Below are 25537 nucleotides of genomic sequence, written 5' to 3' on the forward strand. Positions count from 1 at the left end.
CACCCAGCTCCCTTGATGCTTCCTCTCAGCGCCGCAGCTTCTTCCTGTATGAGCGGTCAAGTGGTACCGCTCATTACAGTGATGAATATGCGGCTCCACCCCTATGGGAGGTGGAGCCGCATATTCATCACTATAATGAGCGGCACCACGTGACCGCTCATACAGGACAAGCTGCGGCGCTGAGAGGAAGCATCGAGGGATCTAGGTGAGTATTTTATTTCCAGCGGGCGGGCGCACAGGGGGTGGGAGGGGGCTTGGTTGCCGGGAACTTGATTTTAACCAGAAAAAAAATAAAAAAAACAATGATTTTTCATTCCTTCTCTCCAGCGAACGCTGCTGGAGAGAAGAAATGAATGGCGGCTTCAGCACCACAAGCTGGGGGGACAGCGCTTACTGTAGCGCTGTCTCCTGCACGGCACACGGACGGCACACGGACAGCATCCGTGTGTGGTACGTGTTTTACACGGACCCATAGACTTTAATGGGTCCGTGTGATACGTGCGCTCCCACGAACACTGACATGTCTCCATGTTTTTAAACAGACACACGGTCCGTGAAAATATGCTGACATGTGCAGAGACACATTGATTTTAATGTGTCTACGTGAGTCAGTGTCTCCGGTACGTGAGAAAACTGTCACCACACGTACCGGAGCCACTGACGTGTGAAACTGGCCTTAGTTTGTTCCTCTTTCTGGTCTGATAAACAATTTACAAAACACATAAATAGGTGTGTAAAAATAAATCATAAATCCTATAAACAGAGTACCACACGTCACAAAAATAAAATATTTATTTAAGCTAAAAATACATATTTAATCACATTACACACACGCGCGCACACAGATATACAGTGTGTGAAATAAGTATTGAACACGTCACCAATTTTCTTTGTAAATACATTTCTAAAGGTGCTATGGACATGATATTCTCACCAGATGTCGGTAGCAACCTATCTAATCCACACAGGCAAAGTGAACAAACCACTGATGATATAAAATAAAGTATTGGACACATGAGGAAAGAGGCGCAAAAAGCCATGGAAAGTCATGACACCAGCGGAAATCTATCAGTAATTAGAAAGCAATCCTGCCACTTAGTGAAAAATCAGCTGGTTCAACTCTGGGCTTATAAAAAGGTGTCTCATTACTGGGGCGCCACACAAGAAACATCTCATGGTAAAAACATACACACGGATGACACATTGATGGAAAACAATGATGACACCCGTACCATTTTTTCACGTATGTGTTTTATACAAACTTGACAAAAAGCAATACATTACATGGTTTTGATTAGCTTCTACCAGTATGAATACATGTTACAATAAGCCCATATATGAATACAAAATAATAAAAAATTAATGAGCGAAAAATATGAATACAAAATTATAAAGTTACAATAATATCGTAACATTTATTAACAGTACCAGCTAGTCAACATACATAATTCAGCTCAATAAATAAGCAGAATTCAAATTGGTCTATTGGTTTGACCCTCCACAGCCATCAGAGTTTCCCATGTGGCCCCTTGGGAAAGTTTATTGCCCACCCTTGTTCTAGTCTGACTTTGATTAAGTACATCTTGTGTAATACTGAGTGACAAAAATATTAGAGTATTTGCTGTTTTTATTCCGTTCGTGGCAACACAGCACCTAAACCCAGATAGTAACGTGATCAGAAATCCATGGTCAATTAACCCCTTTCCGACGATGGGCGTAATAGTACGCCCATGTCGGAATCCCTCCCTTTCATGTGGGCTCCAGGGCTGAGCCCACATCTTTCCTGGCACATGTCGGCTGTTTTGAATCACGATCCACCCGTGGCTGTTAACCTGTTAAATGCCGCTGTCAATTTCTAACTTGCCCTTCCGGTGAACGCATCGGAAATCCCGCCGATCGGTGACCCTGTCATGTGATCGTAGGCCACCGATGGGTTGACATGACAACCAGAGTTCTCCAGCAGACCTCTATGGTTGTCACTGCTGGATTGCTATGAGCGCTGCACGGTGGTTGGTCGGCGCTCATAGCAAGTGAGCATTTCTGCTACACACAGGCGATCTGATCATCACCTGTATGTAGCAGAGCCAATCAGTCAACTGCAGCTTCTAGACTCCCATGGAGACTAGAAGCATGCAAAAAGTAAAAAAAGTTAAAATATAAAAAAATAATAAAGATATAAAAGTTCAAATCACCCCCCTTTTGCCCTATTCAAAATAAAACAATAAAAAAAATCAACATAAACATTCACATATTTGGTATCGCCGCATTCAGAATCACTTGATCTTTCAATATAAAAAAAGAATTAACCAGATTGGTAAATGGTGTAACGAGAAAAAAATTCAAAATGCCAGAATTACGTTTTTTTGGTCGCCGCTACATTGCAATAACGGGCAATCAGAAGATCGTATCTGCACCAAAATAGTAGTATTAATAATGTCAGCTTGACAGGCAATAAATAAGCCCTCACCCAATCCGAGATCACAAAAAATGGAGATGCTACAGGTCTCGGAAAATGGCGCCAATTATGGGGTTTTTTTAACCAAAGTTTGGATTTTTTTTCACCTCTTAAATAAAGAGCCTAGACATGTTTGGTGTCTATGAACTGTAATGACCTGGAGAATCATAATGGCAGGTCAGTTTTAGCATTTTGTGAACATGGAAAAAAAAACCATAACTGTGGAATTGCACTTTTTTTTGTAATTTCACTGCATTTCGAATTTTACACGACATGGTAAAACCAATGGTGTTTTTCAAAAGCACAACTTGTGCCGCAAAAAACAAGACCTCACATGGCCATATTGATGGAAAAATAAAAAAGTTATGGCTCTGGGAAGAAGGGGAGCCAAAAACGAAAACACAAAAATGAAAATACCACCAGTCATGAAGGGGTTAAATAATGTATATGAATGGGAGTCAAAATGGAGAAAAAGACGTATAAACCAATCACTGAGCAAGGTCATCTTAATTCATTTATTTCTTATAATAATGCATTGTACGTGTAAATGGTGCAGGCAGCATACATCATATATGGGGATTCTCGTTGGACTTCCCTGGTGGGTTTTTGCTATTATGTTATACATGTGCAGATGAACATAAAGAAAGTTTTCTCCAAACCTATCCAGTGATTTCTTTAACTATTTTGTAGGCTTTCTATGGTTGTTTTGTTTGTTTCTATGTGAATCTGACAGGCATACTCCATCCTATGCATTATTATAGTTTGTGTATCTCCCTCAAACAAAACCCAACCAAGTACCACACCTTGGCACGCAGAATCCCTGAAGACTTTATGTGACCCCATTCAGCTTAGTCATGTCTCTGCCATGCACATGAGACCTGATTTAGATCTGAAACATCTTCTATATTTTGCTCTTAATTGTTCAATTGAGACTCTAGTTGTAATATTCTATATTATTCCAATCAAAATACTGTGTAAATCAGTATCATTCTGCTTTGTCCTGATGAAGAGGTATGATTACCTCGAAACGCGTTGACAAATAAAACCGCCTCCATACCGCTTTTGTTTTCCATATATTGGATCCTCGGCAGCGCGGATTGTATAGCCACTTTCATCTCCAAGTGTGCTTACTAAATGTTTGGTGGATCTGCAGCCGCCGTCTTTGCTTACAAGCTAACGAAGGGGTTGTGACTGTCACAACTGAGCAAATCCAATTTTACTCTTTCGTTTGTAAGGCCCCTTTCACACATGAGTTTTTTGCCATCAGTCACAATCCGTTGGCTCAACGGATCGATGGATCCATCGCAGACTGTGAAAAACTGATGCGACGGATCTGTTTTTTCACCGGATCAGACTAGCGGATCTGGCTAATTGGATCCTAAAAAAATTGGAGCATGCTCAGTTTAAAAAAACGGAATCCGGCGCCCATAGGCTTCCGTTTGAACAAACGCCAGACCCATTGCTGATCCATCGCTGTCCGTTTTTTTCGACGGACACAAAAGACGTTACTTTGTTCGTTGTCTCCGGCCGCCGGACAAACAATTTTCGACGGATCCAGAGAATGATGGATGAAACGTGAGGCAGTCGCAATCTGTCGCTAATACAAGTCTATGAGAAAAAAACGGCGGCATTAAGGCCCCGTCTCACTAAGCGATTTACCAACGATCACGACCAGCGATACGACCTGGCCGTGATCGTTGGTAAGTCGCTGTGTGGTCGCTGGGGAGCTGTCACACAGACCGCTCTCTCCAGCGACCAACGATCAGGGGAACGACTTCGGCATCGTTGAAACTGTCTTCAACGATGCCGAAGTCCCCCTGCAGCACCCGGGTAACCAGGGTAAACATCGGGTTACTAAGCGCAGGGCCGTGCTTAGTAACCCGATGTTTACCCTGGTTACCAAAAAAAAACAAACAGTACATACTCGCCTTTCGGTGTCCAGGTCCCTTGCCGTCTGCTTCCTGCTCTGACTGAGATCCGACCGTACACTGAGAGCAGAGCGCAGCGGTGACGTCACTGCTGTGCTCTCACTTCTCACTGTACGGCGGCTCAGTCAGAGCAGGAAGCAGACGGCAAGGGACCTGGACACCGAAAGGCGAGTATGTACTGTTTGTTTTTTTTTGGTAACCAGGGTAAACATCGGGTTACTAAGCGCGGCCCTGCGCTTAGTAACCCGATGTTTACCCTGGTTACCAGTGAAGACATCGCTGGATCGGTGTCACACACACCGATTCAGCGATGTCAGCGGGGCCTCAACGACCAAAAAAAGGTCCAGGCCATTCCGACACGACCAGCGATCTCGCAGCAGGGGCCTGATCGCTGGTACGTGTCACACATAGCGAGATCGCTATGGAGGTCGCTGTTGCGTCACAAAACTTGTGACTCAGCAGCGATCTCGCTAGCGATCTCGCTATGTGAGACGGGGCCTTAAGTCACCGGATCCGTTTTTTTCAAAATTCGACAGATTGTGACTGATAGCAAAACACTGATGTGTGAAAGGGGCCTAATCCGGATAAGACCCTATTGCACTTATTGTTATTCCAGTTTGTTATCTACACACGTTCTCTCTAAATGGCAGTATCACCTCTCAGACTATCCCATACTGTATATGCTGTAGCATTTTCCTGCTCTCGGATTGATGAGCTGAGATAACTGAGTGACTGACTTCAACCAATTCAGTTGCAAAATTTAACCATCTATTTACCTAAATGTGCCATTATATTGACTTTAGAAGATACTGTACAACAGTGAGCTACAACATACCCAGAAAACTCAAATAGGTTCAAATAGGGTTTATTGTAGATAAAATTGCTTTCATGAATAAGAGACAAAATGCAATGAATACAGCGAAAACAAGTAAAATGTGCCAGTTACACCAATTCATTAAAGGGAACCTGTCACCCCCCCAGGCGTTCGTAACTAAAAGAGCCACCTTGTGCAGCACTAATGCTGCATTCTGTCAAGGTGGCTCTTTTATTTGGGGTCCCTTCCAATGCTGAAATATTCGTTTTTATAATTTGCCCATCATACCTGTAGTCTGTCCGGGGGGCACAAAGTTGCTCTTTTAGTTAAAAACGCCTGGGGGGGGGGGGGTGACACCTTCCCTTTAAGTTGCTGGAAGAGGTGAAGCCATTAAGTCCTGCTGCCTTCTACTTCGGGAGGCAAGACATAGCTTTTAGTCATCTGTTCCTCTGAGTTAATATTTAGCTGTTAACACTCACTCACATCATGGGATATTTACTAGGAACACATCATTTAGACCATGTAAACAAAACAAAAGCATTTTTCTGAGTATAAGGCAATGTAAACTGTTCTTTACAATGAGTACAACAAGTTCATACCATCTACAAATTGTAATATATCCAACATCCATCCTTGGTTTCTGCAACTATTATCATTTTGATATTTTTAATTCAGTACTGTGAAACATGACCACTTCCATGGCCTGGATACATGGCTGCGATATGTATCATTTTTGCACTATTCATAATACAGCCAGAACTGTTAGTCTTAAATTATTATTTGTGCTGGCGTATTTATTGTATTGGTAAGGAAATTAAAGGGAATCTGTCAGCAGCTTTTTGCTACCTCATCTGAGAGCAGCATAATGTAGGGAAAGAGATCTTGAATCCAATGATGTATCACCTAGTTTACTGGGTGCAGCGTTTGTGATAGAAGCAGAGTTTTTAGGTGTAGCATATTGCAGAACTCAGAGAGCTAACCCCGCTCACACCAAGTATGCATATTGTATATTGACAGTGAGCTACTAATCACAGGAGGGGTGTGGTCTGTCTAACAGTCATGTGAGCAGCAGTCTACGTAGCGATAGTTACCAGGTGATAAAACCTTTATTGTAAGTAAACAACACACAGCCAGATAAGTGATAGATCACTGAAATCTGTGTTTCTGCCTCTATGGGCTCATTGCCACTTGCGATGCAATCGGGCGAGTGCAACACGATAAAAAATCAGATTGCATTCACCCCAATGTTTCTCTATGGTTCAGCTCACATCGGCGATTATTTTTTCATGCTGGCTCATGAGTGTTAACATACTCAACTACCGCCATCTTCTCTGGTATCAGGCGTCCTTACGCTCCTCTTCTGAGTGATATCAGACTCTGGGTCACACTAAGCTTCATACGTGAGCCGGAAGTCTGGTCTACAATGTAAGCTTCTTTCTGAAGCTCCATTGACTTACATTGTGAAAGCCACCTCCATGTCACACAGAGCGCAGTGTGACCCGGGCGTGCAGCGCCCCAGAGTCCTGGTCATTGCAGTACTGTGGCTCCGCCACTATGGGGAGCTACGGTGCGTCCGATGGCACTGAAGGAGTTCATCTGATCAGGTATCACAGACACCAATACATTTCACAGCTGGGCCTCCGGGGGGAGCTAAGGGTGCTATTCATTAGGCCACTCCCCACCATAGTGGGTAAACTGGGGGTCAGGCAGGAAGTTAGATGAGAAAGCTGACTGGGTTGGAACTAGGCAACACCTTGTGGCAGAGGGTGTTGTAGGGGAAGATGCAGTAGGGTCTCTGTCAGGGGTGGGATCCTGACAGAGGCTTGGCAACTTGAACGAACGTAACGGGACCGCGCCTGCTCTGGGTAGCGGCGGTGCCCAAGGAAGGATCAGAAGCGAGATAGATTGTGCTGAGTGAGAAACGAGATCAAAGCAAGAGGAGAATACCAGTAGGGGTCATGCTGTAAGACCGGAGCAACACCCTACTGAGGCGCATTACCGGTGGCCGGAACGCCGAGGGAGTATTATAACAATCAGCTTCAAGCAATACTCTAAACAGTGGCAGGACAGTCAGTTTAAGGCGGGCTGTCTAACACAGATCACCTATGCAGTCTTGGGGGGCAACCTGTGGAGAGGGGCGACTCTAGGGTCCCGGAAGAGCTCCGAGCCTACCCGTCAAACGGGTGCCGTCCCAACCAGAACATCAGGGAGGGACGGAAGATTAGAAGAACATCATTTAATCGAGTTGTGAGGGAACTTAAGAAACAGACACAACGGTTGTGGGGACTTTCCGTAAGCACAGCAGGGAAGGACCGCAACACATAGCGCTAGAAGGAAGGCACCGATTTCCACCTGTGAAGAGAACTCTGGAGGTGCCATTGGACCGGCCGGACTTGCGCAGCCTGGTGAACCGTATTCTGGACTGAGGACCCAGAGATCTTCAGTAAAGAGGTAAAGAGACTGCAACCTGGTGTCCTCGTTATTTACTGCACCGCACCACCACAGCCTCACCCCCCATCTACATCATCCACACCTGCTATTCACTGTGCGCCCCACGGCAGGGTCACGGACCGGGGCCTAGCCACCGTGACAACCCCAGAGCAGAGACTCCCCCAGGCCCGGTACCGGGTACCCCTCGGCCCTGCGGCGGTGGGGGCGCTACAAACTTGGCGTCACGAACAGGATCTACTTAAGCCTGAAGAATCAGGTCATGTGTGTCTTGGAACTGTGATTTATTGTGCTTGGACTGTACTTTATTGTAAAGACTGTGCTGCGCCATTTACCGCCAAAACTCCCGCCAAAAGTCGCCACCATTGCAGCGCCACCGGGAGCGCAGAGGGAGAAGAAGGGCGTGCCATGGGAGGAGACTACCAAAGTGGCGCCAGAAGTAGCGACCGCCCCCTCCGACTCCTGCTGCGAGAGGACGACCTGCCCAGCAGCGGAGGAGAACCGCCCCCTGATCTGCAACGGTGGGAACGAGGTGAAGAAGGAGCCCGGCCCTGGAGAAATGGCGGAGTCAGGTGCATGCACTGCCACCGACTATCAGGCAGCGATGACGAACAGCAAGTGCCTGAACGAGGAAGGAGCGATTCCGGCTTGCCCTCCTTCACCAGAGGCGGACCTGTGTCCACTGCAGCGGAAGGATCTGAATTCTTTGGAACCGGCCGCGGAGCTGAGCCTACCCATCCCGTCCTCGGAGCCAGCGGAGGAGGAACCATGGTGGGCGGAGCCGCATCCGGGGACCCCATTGGAGGAGTCGCGGTCCGGGCTGCGGCCAACTCCAGCGTCCTCATTAATGGACCGGATCGACATCGGTGGAACCACATCAGGCGCAGGTATGGAAGACGCCCCTGCTCCCCTGCTCGATCCCGCTCCCGCAACCGGCCCTCACCCCAGTAAAAGCCGTCTACTATCGGCAGAGCTAGTGGTGTTACCCCCCGATGCAATGGGGAAGCTGGTGCCACCGCTGCCGACTAGGATGGGGGAACCTGTAGACGTGGGCCCAGACGGGGTGACCCTCCAGTGGGACACCCCCCGGGTTGGGCCAGATGGAGTTCGGGAAGAAGGATTCACCCTTGCTGTGCTTACCTGGGAGCAATACAAACAATGCTTGATCCTACATTGGAAAAGGCAGAAAGAGGCAGAGCTGACTGCCCCACCAAGGGCACAACAACCACCTCCTGCATGTGATGACCGGGACATGGTGAGGCGGGGCACTGTGTTGGCCTTCCACCCAAGGAAAGGATGGGGCTCTATACAGGAACTGGGTCTAACGACTGACATTTTCGTTGCTGGTTACGACGTGGAAACTCCCTGCTGTGACCGAGATGGCGAACCCTTACGAGAGGGGGATCAGGTGACATACATCCGCCGCCGGAACGCACAGGGATGGCGTGCCCGGAATGTTCAGCGATGTGAGCCTAAAAACGTGTCACCCGCTGCTTCAATCTCGACCGAATCAGATCGGCCCAATCTGGTGACCGTCACCACTGTACGCCTAGCAGCGACTCCTGAACTTGCCAGCAGGGTCAGTCTACAAATCCAGACACCAGGTGACCTGGCAGTCCCTGCGGGGCCTGCCGCCGGTATCCGTGCCACAGCCGGCGGGGGCCCGGAGCCCAAGCCACTTGAGCAAGAGTAAACCTCGATACCATGAGTATGTACATAGTTCTTAACTGCTGGTTTGTTGTTTCTGATTTTTGGCTAAACCCGTCCAGGGTTAACTCTTAAGGGGATCCTTCTATGGACCCGGGATCCCTATTGTTTTGTTTTCTTGTTTGTTTTCCAAGTTTTTGCACAAAGTTTACAGAACTGCTGAAATCATGAACAGTGCATGATCCGAACTTCTTGTATATAGTTTGCACCTTATTAAAGGCGCTCCCTACTGGTTTTACTTAACGAAGGACTCTTTGTGAAGATACCACACTGGAACCTTTGCTGAGTATGGACTGGTAGCTTGAGAAGATACGCTACCTCATAGAGACTTGGTCCCCTCTTAAAGGGGATGTTCATTTGTTACGCTTAAACCGTGATATTGCTTAAGATAGGAAGCAATAATGTCTTGACCAAAGGAAATGATGATAATGTTTATATGAGAAAAGTTATATGTGTTTAATTAGTTAAATGTGAAGAAATACTGATGATGTGCTCTGAGAAGTAAAAGGTGAAAGATAGAAGAAGGATGCAGTGGACCCGTAGGGATAGACGTGGTGTCCAGCATGCATGATAGAAAGAAAGATAATGAGAAGGCTTAATGTTCAATAGAAAATGTGTTGATAATGCTGATAGATAGTTAGGATAGAAGGTAAACCCTGAGTCCTCATAGGCAGTGGCGTAGGAAGGGGGGTGCGGGGGGGGCGGTCCGCCCCGGGCGGCACAATGAGGGGGGCGGCACAATGCGGGGGTGAGTCAGTGGCGTATCTAGGGGGGAGCAGCCGGCAGGGGGGCGCAGTCGGGACGCCTAAAGCGGCGGTCCGCAGTGTCTCCCCCGGCGGCTGCATTCTGTCACCCCCCGCACTGGGAGTCGGCTGTTCTCTGTGTCGACTGTCAAGCTGACAGCCGGCACAGAGAAGCTGCGGCGCGCCGGCTCCCAGTGTTCACTTGTACTGCATCTGAGGTGCGAGTACAATTGAAGCTCTGACTGCCGGGTCAGAGCGACGCCAGCAGCGTGATCAGGTCACCTGCGCGGCAGAGCAGGAGCTGCAGATCGACCAGGAGACACAGAGCGGTGGTAAGTGCTCCAGTGGAGCTGAAGACACCGAAGGTGCAGGGGGGGATTTACTGTGAGTGGGGATGGGGGGCATATAATATTGTGGGGGGATTTACTGTGAGTGGGGATGGGGGCATATATTGTGGGGGGGATTTACTGTGAGTGGGGATGGGGGCATATATTGTGGGGGGGATTTACTGTGAGTGGGGATGGGGGCATATATTGTGGGGGGGATTTACTGTGAGTGGGGATGGGGGGCATATATTGTGGGGGGGATTTACTGTGAGTGGGGATGGGGGCATATATTGTGGGGGGGATTTACTGTGAGTGGGGATGGGGGGCATATATTGTGGGGGGATTTACTGTGAGTGGGGATGGGGGCATATATTGTGGGGGGGATTTACTGTGAGTGGGGATGGGGGCATATATTGTGGGGGGGATTTACTGTGAGTGGGGATGGGGGCATATATTGTGGGGGGGATTTACTGTGAGTGGGGATGGGGGCATATATTGTGGGGGGGATTTACTGTGAGTGGGGATGGGGGGCATATATTGTGGGGGGATTTACTGTGAGTGGGGATGGGGGCATATATTGTGGGGGGGATTTACTGTGAGTGGGGATGGGGGCATATATTGTGGGGGGGATTTACTGTGAGTGGGGATGGGGGCATATATTGTGGGGGGGATTTACTGTGAGTGGGGATGGGGGCATATATTGTGGAGGGGATTTACTGTGAGTGGGGATGGGGGCATATATTGTGGGGGGGATTTACTGTGAGTGGGGATGGGGGGCATATATTGTGGGGGGATTTACTGTGAGTGGGGATGGGGGCATATATTGTGGGGGGGATTTACTGTGAGTGGGGATGGGGGCATATATTGTGGGGGGGATTTACTGTGAGTGGGGATGGGGGCATATATTGTGGGGGGGATTTACTGTGAGTGGGGATGGGGGCATATATTGTGGGGGGGATTTACTGTGAGTGGGGATGGGGGGCATATATTGTGGGGGGATTTACTGTGAGTGGGGATGGGGGCATATATTGTGGGGGGGATTTACTGTGAGTGGGGATGGGGGCATATATTGTGGGGGGATTTACTGTGAGTGGGGATGGGGGGCATATATTGTGGGGGGATTTACTGTGAGTGGGGATGGGGGCATATATTGTGGGGGGGATTTACTGTGAGTGGGGATGGGGGCATATATTGTGGGGGGGATTTACTGTGAGTGGGGATGGGGGCATATATTGTGGGGGGGATTTACTGTGAGTGGGGATGGGGGCATATATTGTGGGGGGGATTTACTGTGAGTGGGGATGGGGGGCATATATTGTGGGGGGATTTACTGTGAGTGGGGATGGGGGCATATATTGTGGGGGGGATTTACTGTGAGTGGGGATGGGGGCATATATTGTGGGGGGGATTTACTGTGAGTGGGGATGGGGGCATATATTGTGGGGGGGATTTACTGTGAGTGGGGATGGGGGCATATATTGTGGGGGGGATTTACTGTGAGTGGGGATGGGGGCATATATTGTGGGGGGATTTACTGTGAGTGGGGATGGGGGCATATATTGTGGGGGGGATTTACTGTGAGTGGGGATGGGGGGCATATATTGTGGGGGGATTTACTGTGAGTGGGGATGGGGGCATATATTGTGGGGGGGATTTACTGTGAGTGGGGATGGGGGCATATATTGTGGGGGGGATTTACTGTGAGTGGGGATGGGGGCATATATTGTGGGGGGGATTTACTGTGAGTGGGGATGGGGGCATATATTGTGGGGGGGATTTACTGTGAGTGGGGATGGGGGCATATATTGTGGGGGGGATTTACTGTGAGTGGGGATGGGGGCATATATTGTGGGGGGGATTTACTGTGAGTGGGGATGGGGGCATATATTGTGGGGGGATTTACTGTGAGTGGGGATGGGGGCATATATTGTGGGGGGGATTTACTGTGAGTGGGGATGGGGGCATATATTGTGGGGGGGATTTACTGTGAGTGGGGATGGGGGCATATATTGTGGGGGGATTTACTGTGAGTGGGGATGGGGGCATATATTGTGGGGGGGATTTACTGTGAGTGGGGATAGTGGGATATATTATTGGATTGGGGATATTTAATATGAGTGGAGATGGGGGGATTTATTGTGTATGGAGATGGGGGATTGAATGTGTGTGGGGGGAGATTTGTCATGGGGATGGGGGGATTTAATGTGTGGGGGAGATCTGAGGACACAAAATGAAGAGCAAAGGGGGAGATGGGGGTCATATATGAGGAAACAGTATGGGGGATGGGTGCAGAGAGCTTGGGGTCAAACGGGGGAATGTATGCGGACACAGTATGAGTAGCGATGTGAAAAACGTATGTGGACAGAGTACGGGGAGTGAGGGTGTTGGGATGTGTGCATGCGTAGCATGGGGGACAGTGTAAGGGCACAGCCAGGAGGGGATAGTATACAAAGGAGGGGGAGTGTGATGAGAGAGTACAGTATAAATACTGGGCCCTATAGGGGGGACTCAGTGTGAGAGGACAGTATGAAGAGGGGGCCGGTATGGAAAGGGGAGGTCCGTGTGAAGAGCATGTACCATAAGAGGGACAGTGTGGGGTCATATTTTATGCAGACAATATAGTGAGGGGAAATTTTTTATTCAGGAGCATTATAATGACACTTGTATCTTTAAGGGCATCATGTGGAGATTTTCTGCAAAAGAGCTGGGAAGATGGAAGTCTGCAGAGACGGCTGTGGATGAGAAAACTCATCATGGGGTCTGGACAAGATGAAGAAATGAAGGAGAACAACTCCAGAGGCGACGTCATCTATAAGGTTCCTGGATGTACATGTTATTGGTGATACTGACTAACTCTCATGTTTTTATTTATGTTAGGAGCATTAAAGGGGATGTCCAGGTTTGTAATGAGTCTGCAGTCATTCTTTGTGACTGCAGACTTCTGACTTCTCACAGTGCGCCCTGCACACTGTCAGGATTCTCTGGTGCTGGCGATTTACATACATGCGGTCACGTGCTGACTAGACATGTGTGGCCTCACTCTATGAAAATGAACTGAGCGAGGCCGGGCACATCTAGTCGGAATGTGGTCAGAAGTATACAAATCGCATGCTTGTGCTGACATGACTGTCCACCGGCCAGGGAGAATCCTAAAAGTGTGCAGTGCATTAGTTGTGAGAATTCAGAAGCTGCGATGTCAGGATTCAGCTCTGCAGGTTCCAGTCGTCGACACATGGACACGTCACTCATATGCGATTTTCATACTCATGGTCCTGTGACGAGCTTCTCTTCTGCTTCTCTCAGTTTTTCACTGAACATTGGGAGCTTAAGGGAGAGGAGCTCGTGGGTACATGACTAAGTGTGAAAATCGCATACGTTCTGGGGGGGCGCCAAACTCGGGAACAGCCCCGGGCGGCAAAAGCTCTAGCTACGCCCCTGCTCATAGGAGTCATGTAGAGATGACTTAGTGCTCTTAAACTGAAAGTAATGTTATGTTCTATACTGTGTATAGTAGTTGAAAAGGCAGTAGGCCCTGGCTGAACGGGGCGGTCCTGTAACAGAAAGGAGAGGCAGTAGGTCTGGTGCCGATAGGACAGGCGGTCCTGCAGATTTAAAGAAGGAGAATGAAAAAGTTAAAATACCTTATAATGTGATTATAGGAAGGTCTTTAGTAGATTAAGAGTGTATGTCCTTAAAGGCAAAGTTAAATTATTGTTCAACAATTTTTGCACTTAGTAGAATACCCGGTTGGGTAAGAAAAGTTAAGTATAGCATGTTGCTATGATAATTTACCATGTTTGTAACGTTCAAGTGTCCTCACCTCCCATAAAGGGAAGCTCTGTTCAAATATGCTTATTGTTATTGCACTCAACAAAATTGTATGTCTTTTTGCTAACTTGTATTGTTGTTTTCTTCCCAGTCCCGGAGTACTGTGTTTAACCAGGGGGGAGTGCAGCGCCCCAGAGTCCTGGTCGTTGCAGTACTGTGGCTCCGCCACTATGGGGAGCTACGGTGCGTCCGATGGCACTGAAGGAGTTTATCTGATCAGGTATCACAGACACCAATACATTTCACAGCTGGGCCTCCGGGGGGAGCTAAGGGTGCTATTCATTAGGCCACTCCCCACCATAGTGGGTAAACTGGGGGTCAGGCAGGAAGTTAGATGAGAAAGCTGACTGGGTTGGAACCAGGCAACACCTTGTGGCAGAGGGTGTTGTAGGGGAAGATGCAGTAGGGTCTCTGTCAGGGGTGGGATCCTGACAGAGGCTTGGCAACTTGAACGAACGTAACGGGACCGCGCCTGCTCCGGGTAGCGGCGGTGCCCAAGGAAGGATCAGAAGCGAGATAGATTGTGCTGAGTGAGAAACGAGATCAAAGCAAGAGGAGAATACCAGTAGGGGTCATGCTGTAAGACCGGAGCAACACCCTACTGAGGCGCATTACCGGTGGCCGGAACGCCGAGGGAGTATTATAACAATCAGCTTCAAGCAATACTCTAAACAGCGGCAGGACAGTCAGTTTAAGGCGGGCTGTCTAACACAAATCACCTATGCAGTCTTGGGGGGCAACCTGTGGAGAGGGGCGACTCTAGGGTCCCGGAAGAGCTCCGAGCCTACCCGTCAAACGGGTGCCGTCCCAACCAGAACATCAGGGAGGGACGGAAGATTAGAAGAACATCATTTAATCGAGTTGTGAGGGAACTTAAGAAACAGACACAACGGTTGTGGGGACTTTCCGTAAGCACAGCAGGGAAGGACCGCAACACATAGCGCTAGAAGGAAGGCACCGATTTCCACCTGTGAAGAGAACTCTGGAGGTGCCATTGGACCGGCCGGACTTGCGCAGCCTGGTGAACCGTATTCTGGACTGAGGACCCAGAGATCTTCAGTAAAGAGGTAAAGAGACTGCAACCTGGTGTCCTCGTTATTTACTGCACCGCACCACCACAGCCTCACCCCCCATCTACATCATCCACACCTGCTATTCACTGTGCGCCCCACGGCAGGGTCACGGACCGGGGCCTAGCCACCGTGACAACCCCAGAGCAGAGACTCCCCCAGGCCCGGTACCGGGTACCCCTCGGCCCTGCGGCGGTGGGGGCGCTACAGGCGGTCGGCAGAGTGGTGAGCAGAGGAGCGGAATGGTGCTGGATCCTGGAGAAGCTGGCGGTAGGCAAGTGAGGCCGTACTGGGCCACCGGCCCTTTAAAGGGAGGCCGGCAGGACAAGGAGACGTGAGATGATAAGGAGCCTTTTGGTTTTAAAAGTAAATAAAGGGTTAATGGGAATGATGAGGTGATGAGATCACTGTTTGGGAGGGGCAGAGGGATTAAAAAAGGCGGGTTTATAAATAGTGCAGCCATATTGGTGGGACAAACAGTCAGGTACCCACCTGTTAGAAGAAGCTCCCTATCACATGGCAGATATGGAGGTGGAAGCCCTGCTTCAAAGCTTGAGGGAGGCTGCGGGCACCCAAGGAACAGCATGGCTGCAGACTTCCATCAGCAGCCTGTTGCAGGGGGTGGCAGCAGGAGGCTCGCAAACCCCATCTGTCGGCAGACGGCCACGTAGAGCTAGGCCTCCGGCGCGCCTTAGCCCAGATGCCACCCCCAGGGTCCGGCGCCGAGTACGGAGCCCCTCCAGGGACCCTCCGGTTCCTGACACTGGCCGCAGGCAGCCCGTGCCTCGTCAGAGCACTGGGAGGAATCCGAGCAGACGGCGGGACCTGCAGCAGGGGGAGGCGCCCGCTTCCCTCACGGCGGTGAGTGTCCCCCAGCGGGAGTCGGGACCAGGGACGGCGGGCGCTTGCGCTGCAGCAAGGCCTGCTCTGCGAGGTCAAGAGCGGGAGACCAGGAGGCGGGGGCCTTACCTTTCAGCCCCTCAGCATGGGAGTCATAGCGGGTGGCAGCCGGCCGGCCCAGGCAGCAGCGCGCGGTCAGCGACGACGCCAGGCGGTAGGCAGAGGAGCAGCGCAGGCCGAATCGGGGGATCGATTCCCATGGCCTTCCTGGGAGGCAGGCAGTGATCAGCAGCCTCGGGCGGCGATTCTGGATTCCCTGCACAAGCGCAGGGAAGCTCATGTGCGGCAGCACACAACGTTACAGGAGTCACTTACAGCACAGCATCAGCCTCAGGGGTCCCTGGCCTGGCAGCTACAGCACCAGCTGAAAATGTCCAGCAGCCAAGCCTACAGGTCGACCCAGCGGCTACAACTGGAGCAGAAGACCTATCTATGAGTGCTACAGGACGTTTTCATCAGGATGCAGGATCTAAGGCTGGTGGGGTCACAGCACCCAGGCAGCCAGGTGAGAGTGAGCGTATTTTTCCTGTTAATCCCTGCTTACCGCTTATTGAGAATATGGGGCGGGAGTTATTGTCTGGTGGGGTGAGCAGGGGCATGGGTTTATTGTTACACGGACTTAGGGATTTAGCCTTTTTACTGGGGTCTGGAGGAGGTGTGAGAGGAGCATCTCCATCGGCAGCTTGGTTGGGGGATGGGAATTCCGTATTAGGCACTAGAGGTTTTGCTGACAATGAGGGCATTTCAAATACAGTGGTTGCTGATGGTAGTAGTACTCAGTCCCTAACAGGAGGGTGTAGGGCGTCTGGAGGCAACACAGTTATGGATGACTTGGCTAGTACTAGTTTTAGCACAGGGGTGGGTGGTGAGAAAGAGAAGGATGACACAGTGCGCCTGGATGATGCGGCGAAAGGAGAGGTATATGTATGTTTCGAAGGCCCCTTGGGGGCTCACTTAAAAAGCGAGGTGAGAGACAAGATATGGAAAGGGGAATATATAGAGATTTTTTTCTCTGTTGCCGTTAGAACGTTTCAACTTGGATAGGGTTAGGAAGGAGGATACCAAAAAAGAGGACAAAGAAAGGAGGAGGTACAGGTCAATCCCTAGAACTTTCTCGAATTTGTTACAAGTAGGGTTGAGCGAAACGGGTCGGCCATTTTCAGAAGTCGCCGACTTTTGGCAAAGTCGGGTTTCATGAAACCCGACCCGACCCCTGTGTGGGGTCGGCCATGAGGTCGGCGATCTTCTGAATCTGGTATCGGAATTCCGATACCGAGTTCCGATATGTTTGCGATATCGGAACTCGGTATCGGAATCCACATTTAAGTGTAAAATAAAGAATTAAAATATTGATATACTCACCTCTCCGACACAGCCTGGACATCGCCGCTGGTAACTGGCATCTTCCGTTCCTAAGAATGGCGCTTGAAAGACCTTTCGATGACGTCACGGCTTGTGATTGGTCGCGGCGGCCCACGTGACCGCTGAGCCACCAATCACAACAAGCCGTGATGTAATTCTCAGGTCCTAAATTCCTCATTCTAGGAATTTAGGCCATGAGAATTACGTCACGGCTTGTGATTGGTCGCTGAGCGGTCACGTGGGCCGCCGCGACCAATCACAAGCTGTGACATCATCGAAAGGTCCTTCACGCGCTCATTCTTAAGAAGGAAGGCTGCCGGAAAGAAGCAGGGTACGTCTGAGGGTGAGTATACACCTAATAGGAATATACTCACCCTCGGCTTCTTTCCGGCAGCCTTCCTTCTTAAGAATGAGCGCGTGAAGGACCTTTCGATGATGTCACGGCTTGCGGCGGCCCACGTGACCGCTCAGCGACCAATCACAAGCCGTGACGTAATTCTCATGGCCTAAATTCCTAGAATGAGGAATTTAGGACCTGAGAATGACGTCACGGCTTGTTGTGATTGGTGGCTCAGCGGTCACGTGGGCCGCCGCGACCAATCACAAGCCGTGACATCATCGAAAGGTCTTTCAAGCGCCATTCTTAGGAACGGAAGATGCCAATTACTACCAGGGGGCGCGTCAGAGGGTGAGTATATCAATATTTTTTATTTTAATTCTTTATTTTACACTTAAATATGGATCCCAGGGCCTGAAGGAGAGTTTCCGCTCCTTCAGACCCTGGGAACCATAGTATCCCATTGCACTGCATTGGGTTTCGCGTTTCGGCCGACCCCGACTTTTTTATAGGATCGGCCGATTTCACTCGACCCGACTTTTGAGAAAGTCGGGTTTCGTGAAACCCGACCCGATCCTATAAAAATAAAAGTCGCTCAACCCTAGTTACAAGCATTCGCCATTTTGGCAAGTGTAATTGGGGAGAAGGCACCAGAGAATTGTTCAGGCCTGTTTTGTTACATGGATGCAATAGGTGAGGCGTATAGGGTCTATGGGGGACAAGGATGGTTAAGATACGATGAACAATTTCGTCAGCGTAAAGCTGTTCGACCTAGTATTAGATGGGACCACAAGGATATTGCATTATGGATGAAGGTGATGATTCCTTCTAGGTCGGGTCAGCCTTTTCAGGGGGGCACTGGGGGTTCAGGGCAGTCAGAGCACTTAGTGGATATGCAAAAAGGACTGTGTTTCTCCTTTAATGAAGGGAACTGTAGATTCGGGGGAAAATGTAAGTTTAGGCACGAATGCTCATCTTGTGGGGGAACGCATGGGGCCGCAAAATGTTTTTGGGGAAGCAGGCAGAAGGGAAGTGATACAATTGAAAAAAGGGGTGACTCCAGTTCGACTGGAAGAGATGGAAGCTTATCTAAATAGGTACCCTGACGTAGCGGCGGCATTGTTGTTGAGAGACGGTTTTAGGGAAGATTCTAGGATCCCATTTATTTAACAAGAGATTAGGTTGTCAAAAAAGAATTTAAAATTGGCTTTGCAGTTTCCAGACGTGGTCTCGGAAAAGTTCAAAAAGGAGGTCACCTTGGGCAGGATGGCTGGTCCCTTCGAATCGGCCCCTTTCAGTAACCTGAGAGTTTCGCCACTTGGGGTAGTTCCGAAAAAAGAGCCCAATAAATTTAGACTTATTCATCATTTATCATTCCCAAAAGGTTCATCAGTGAATGACGGGATTGATCCTCAGTTGTGTTCGGGTTTTATATACGTCATTTGATGCGACTGTAGACTGGGTGAGATTATGTGGAAAAGGGGCACTTCTAGCAAAAACAGATATTGAAGCAGCATTTCGTTTATTACCAGTACACCCAGAGAGCATGCATTTGTTAGGTTGTTTTGGGGATAAAGGATACTTTGTGGATCGTTGTCTTCTGATGGGTTGTTTGCTTTCTAGTGCATACTTTGAAACTTTTAGTACTTTTTAGAATGGGTGGTTAAGGATGTTTCTTGTTTAAACTCCTGTATCCATTATCTCGACGACTTCTTATTTATTGGGTTCAGCACAGGCAGCCGACTGTTCAATTTTATTGCATACCATGGAGAGAATGGCTCAAAAATTTGGGATTCCTTTAGCGGCTGACAAGACAGTTGGGCCGGTTGTTTCACTCAGTTTTTTAGGGATCGAGATCGATACAATGGCTATGGAGTGCAGATTGCCAGAAGAAAAAGTGATGGCTTTGAGGGCTGAGGTAGAGAGAGCAGCGAGTGCACGTAAATTAACTTTGAAAGAGGTACAGTCCTTATTAGGCAAACTGAATTTTGCGTGCAGGATTTTGCCGATTCGGCGTGTTTTTTGTCGGCGGCTATCGTTGGCAACGTCTGGGGTAAAATCCCCTCTGCATTTTATCAGATTAAAAAAGGAGATGAGAGATGATTTGAAAGTGTGGGAACGGTTTTTGGAGAATTATAATGGTCGTTCAATTTGGATACGCCCAATCGTGGATGCTGACGTTTTGGGTTTGTTCATCAAGGTAGATGAAAGCAGCGGTTTTGGTCTGTATTTTCGCGGCAACTCGATGGTGTTGATGTGGCCTCAGTCATGGAGTGATTCGGGTTTGGTGTCAAACCGCACTTGGCTTCAGTTGTTCCCCAGGGTGGTAGCGTTGGCTCGGTGAGGGGAGATGGTTCAAAACAGAAAAATCCATTTTCTTTGTGAACATGCAGGTGCAGTGGTGGCGATAAATACTCTATCGTCGGCATCACCGGCAGTCGTGAAAGTACTGCAGCACTTGGTGTTTGTAGGTTTGAAATTTAACTTATGGATTGTAGCGGAAGTTTGTTTAGGCTCTTCTAACTCTGTTACTGATTCTCTTTTTTGTTCACAGTGGGAGCGTCGCTCGGAGTCGGACTCGCAGGGCACGGAGTGTCCAGCGGAATTATGGAACCTGCCTTGCGGGCTGTGAGGCATCTTTTTCCTGTCATTGGCAGACAGGTCTTGGAGGCAGTACGGCCAAGCATGGAATATTTGTGAGGCTTGGAGGGCATCAATCAGCACTGAGATTGAGGACGAGAGTAAATTGTTGTTGTTGTTGGGTCATGGCTGGGAGTCAGGCTGGTCAGTGTCCAAACTGGGTAAGTTTGTGGCGGTGTTATCATTTGGCTTTAAAGTCAGAGGAGTGACAGATGAAACCAAATCATTTTTGGTGCGGCAAGTGGTAAGAGGTATGAAGAGAGGGTGGAAGTCAGTGGACGGCAGGCGGCCTGTTTCATATGAAGTGTTGCTGGTAATTGGAAGAAAATTATCAGTCATATGCGCTTCTACATGGGAGAGTTCCGCCTAGGGGAGCTCATTAGCCCATCCAGATTTATGAGTGGGGGCTTGCTGAGGGAAGACGTGGACGTCTATGACGACAGGGTGGTGGTGTTCCTTCGCTCCTCAAAAACAGACGTGAATGGGAGAGGTTGTAAAGTTGTACTGTTTGAGGTTCGGGGTTCTCCCTTGTGTCCGGTGTTTTGTTTGAGGAATTTTATGCAACACAGGGGGTCCTTAAGGGAACCGTTGTTGGTTCATGCTGACGGCTCTTTTTTGTCCCGGTTCCAATTTATAGCGGTTTTTAGACGTTGTTTGGAGAAAGGGGGTTTACCAGCCGCGGAATATAATGGTCATTTGTTCAGGATTGGGGCAGCAATGGAAGCTGCTAGATTGGGTTTGCAGGAGGATGTGATAAAGAAAATTGGTCGCTGGGAATCCGAGAGATTTCGGTCTTATGTTCGGCCAAACCTTATCTGAGATGTTTGTCTCCCCTCCTTTTTCTGTTTCAGATCATCATCATATGTTAATTTGGATTATAGGACACTCATTTGTCTTCTGGGCAGCGTTGAGGGCTGCGGTGCGCCCGTCGGGGCGTCAATTGGGCTTTCCTCAGGAATCGGCAACCTTACGGTGGATTGGTAAAAGAGGGATGGTTTGGGGTCAGTTTTTGTCTGAATTTCATCGTTTCGTCTGGTTGGATTGTGTTCCTGACATAGTTGTAATACATTTAGGAGGGAATGATCTGGGTAAGAGGCCTTGCAGAGAGTTGATAAAAGACATTAAGTTTGACATGCTAAGGCTGTGGGCGATGTTTCCAAAAGTGGTGGTAGTTTGGTCCAATATTATCCCGAGGAAGGTATGGCCAGGAGCAAGATCAGTGGCGGGGGTTAATAAAGCGAGGATTACGTTGAATAAAGTAGTCTTTCGTTTTATGGGAAGGAATGGCGCTGTGGTAGTTAGGCACGTGGATTTGGAATCCGGTGAAGGAAGTTATTGGAGAGCGGATGGCGTCCATTTAAACGCAGTGGGCATGGATATGTGGTGCTTGGCCATACAGGAAGGCATCGAGACAGTTTTGAAAGTGTGGGGGGACATGAATGTTTGAGTGGTCAGAACATTCATGTTGGTGGCATGGGGGGGAAGGTCCTCGAAGTTGGTGGAAATGGATATGGTGGATTGGTGGGGGGGATCTCACGAGGTCCTGGACTCCCCTAAGGAATTTCGGTTGGATGGGGTCTGTTCAATCCTATGGAAGGGTTAATCAAGGGACCCGTCAATTGTTTAGTGGTTCGGACAGGTTGGTTATCATCTGCCCCCGAGCTGGTGCATAGCGACTGGGGGTAAGACGACCTGGGGCCACGGTGGGCTGTGGATACTTAAGATTAGGTTTTGGGGCTTTGAGGACCACAACCCCTCTTTTGGACTTTATTGTTAAATCGTTTTATTAAATGTTAATAAAAGGCTGCTGTGGCCATTTAATCCAAATTCAGTGTAAAGTTTTTATTCGGCAATGGTCACCGCATCAGGTATTTGGGCAAGGGTTCGGTGAAAGAGGTGGGTATGGTGGATGAATGGGGAGTAGGTTAACTAACATCTAAGCTACTTTTGACTCACGGATACCCTAATGTCATGTTAACGCTCTACATTACATACACATATACACTGATTTAGTTAAAAAGAACTCAGTTGGAGGGCTGCTTTAAGAAAGAGATCCTTTTGTGATTTTCTCATTTCTAAAGAAATGTTGAAAACTCCAAATACAGATTTCATCATTGTAATTTCCCAATCCTCTGCAGAATCTAGATTAACTCCTTACACTGAGACTGACTACTGCATATAAAGCTTTCTAAACTGTTATAGTTTATAGCTGCCTGTGTTCAATGAATGGAGTATACTTAGGAGTTGTGGCAATGTGATGTTGAACTTAATAAGAAATAATAATAATAAATATACATTTATATAATAATAATAAATTTCCTAATTTTTAACCCCTTATTGACGGAGCTAAATTTTTTAAATCTGACCACTGTCACTTTATGTGGTAATAACTCTGGAACGCTTCAACAAATCCCAGTGATTTTGAGACTGTTTTTTCATGGAAAATTATACTTTATGATAATGGTAAATTTAGATCAATATGTTTTGTGTTTATTTGTAAAAATTATCAGAAATTTGAGAAAAATGTACAAAAATTAGCAATTTTCAAACTTTGAATGATTATCCCTTTAATCCAGATAGTCATACCACAGCAAGACATTAATAAATAACATTTCCCTCATGTCTGTTTTACATCAGCACCATTTGTACAATGTTATTTTATTTTTTTAGCATTTTAGGAGGTTTAAAAATGTAGCGGTAATTTTTCTTTTTTTCAAGGAAATTTACAAAATTTATTTTTTTAGGGGCCAATCCAGGTTTGAAGTGACTTTAGGGGTCCCATATATTGGGAAACCCCCAAAAGTTATACCATTTTAGAAACATCACCCCCTGACATATTGAAAACTATAGTGAGATACTTTATTAACCCTTCAGGTGATATTCAGGAATTAATGCACAGTGACATGACAGGAATGAAAATGTGCATTTTTACCACCTAAATGCCGCTAACTTTTGAACAGGTTACAACAGCCAGGAGACTCTAAGGCCGCTATTTGGTCATGAATTGCCATCGCAAACATCAGGACCACACAATCATGATCTGAGGGCACCAGTTGGGATAAAGAGGAAGCCCCCACACTCTGTTAACCATTTACTGTATATGATGTAGTCATTACTGACAGCAGCATCTAAGTGGTTAATCAGATTTGGATGCTGCAAACACTGATACAGCTGACAGCTGCTGGATTGTCACCTGTATGGGGATGCTATTCTCTTATATCTGAGGTCAGTTAAAAGACGTATTGGTGGTCATTAAGGGGTTAAAGAGCTAAGAATCAGAGGTTTACATTAAAAACTATGACATTGTATTAACATACTTAGCATAATTTGGATGCAGATTTTGTACGCTGACTTACCTTTTCCAGTGTGACAGGACTAGCGGTAATCACTGACATGGGATACTTGGTGGATAGCCTCTTTCCTTCCAAGCGTTGCCCCATATATCTGTCATTCAATCCTATGAATGTGGCAGATTTTTCTACCACTGTATCTCGGAAACTTTTAAAGTCAGGACTTCTACAAAGAATTGGAATGGTTGTCACAGTGGGGTTGCATACTTCCACCTTCCACCACATCTTTTCTTTCCCTGGCTTGTAATGTTGGTCCATCATATTCCAGCTGCTCGGAACATAGCTGTGACTGTTGTAGGGGCAGCAATTTGGCTCAGGCACATAATGGCTGTTCACGGGGACATCAGATCCGAAGGTTCCATTTTTTTGCATTTGACTGCACAATCCAGCTCCTTGATTGTGAAGATAAGTTGTGTCTCTTGTAGTGGCAGATGCCAGTGTCTTCCCTTGGGCTGTATTTTTGCTGTTCTTGGTGCCATTGCTCATCGCTGTGCAGATGTTTGAACATGACACTGTACTCTGGGCAGAACAGCCTGCCTCAGTCTTGAGTTTGCTACAGGCAGGCTGTGTGTCTTCTCTCACAGGAGAACTTGGCCTCCTAACGTCACATGCCTTTCTGCTTGCAGCTAAGAAAGTTTTCTCTGCCAAGCAGCACGCCTCCTGTGATCGCTCAGCACATTTGCTTGGTGACTTCAGCTGGATATAGAGGAAGGAAGTTTTCATCTGTTGCTGCTCTGCCATTTCCTCAGCATGAGCTTGTCAAGAGACAGTTGTATATCCTACCAATGGAAAAGTATCTAACTTTTCCCGAGACCACCCTGAAATCCTCATCTTTCGAACACCGCATACCTAAAGCAACAAGGAACACGTTTTAATGACAATACTCCCAATAATTTCAATAAGAGCAATTTATTCTCCGAGAACACACTTTCAAATGTGACAAGCATTTCTCAATAAATTAAAAAAATCTGTAAATGTAAGTTGTCGATCTTGGGCTACTTTCACACTATTGTATTTTGGTCAGCATACTAACTAAAATATGCAAGTGTGAAAGTGGCTTTACTCTTTTTCCAAGGCATAAAACGGAGCCTGCCACCTCTAAGAACACTATTTACCTGCAGAAATAGTGTTAATCTGAAGGTAAAAAGCATTTAAAATCATGTGTGGCATATTTACTGGAGCAGCGGCTACAGGGAGAAAATGGAGTTTTATTCTCCCAGCAGCCTCTTGCTTCCAGAAATCACTATACTGTGAAGGTTCTGTAATTATTCCCCGGCACATTGATGGACAGCCAGCTCTGTGGTGTGTGTGCAGACTATGAGCAGAGCCTGAACCTGCTCCCTGCAATGCTCCAATGACTGAAATCAAGCAGCAGCTGCTCCAGTAAGGCCTCTTTCACACTTCCGTCTTTTAGCTCCCGTCGAAATCTGTCGATTTTTGAAAAAACAGGAGCCAGCAAATTTTTCTGTTGGATCCAGTATTTTCCCATAGACTTGTATTAGTGACGGATTGTGAAGGATGGCCATCCGTTTCATCCGTCGTGTACTGGATCCGTCGGAAAATCGCTGTCCGTCGGGTAGAGAAAACGTTCAGAGGAACGTTTTTTCTGCACGTCGGAAAATCGCTCAG

The 25537-nt window shown here is 47.9% G+C and overlaps 1 protein-coding gene across 2 annotated transcripts in view; it reads right to left on the reverse strand.

Annotated features, from left to right (window-relative positions):
* PSD3 (pleckstrin and Sec7 domain containing 3) overlaps positions 1-24751 on the reverse strand; it is a 741896-nt gene extending 717145 nt beyond the window's left edge. The window contains exon 1 of one of the 2 annotated variants that reach the window (XM_077274259.1): positions 23915-24731. In XM_077274259.1, the coding sequence (XP_077130374.1) occupies positions 23915-24649 (735 nt within the window). In that variant the 5' untranslated portion in view covers positions 24650-24731. Of the gene's footprint in view, positions 1-23914 lie in introns of both variants that reach the window. The other variant, XM_077274292.1, reaches the window with a different exon arrangement.
* Between the last annotated feature and the right edge of the window lie 786 nt (positions 24752-25537).

Source organism: Ranitomeya variabilis, chromosome 1 (genome assembly GCF_051348905.1).
Source record: "Ranitomeya variabilis isolate aRanVar5 chromosome 1, aRanVar5.hap1, whole genome shotgun sequence".
Taxonomy (NCBI): Eukaryota; Metazoa; Chordata; class Amphibia; order Anura; family Dendrobatidae; genus Ranitomeya; species Ranitomeya variabilis.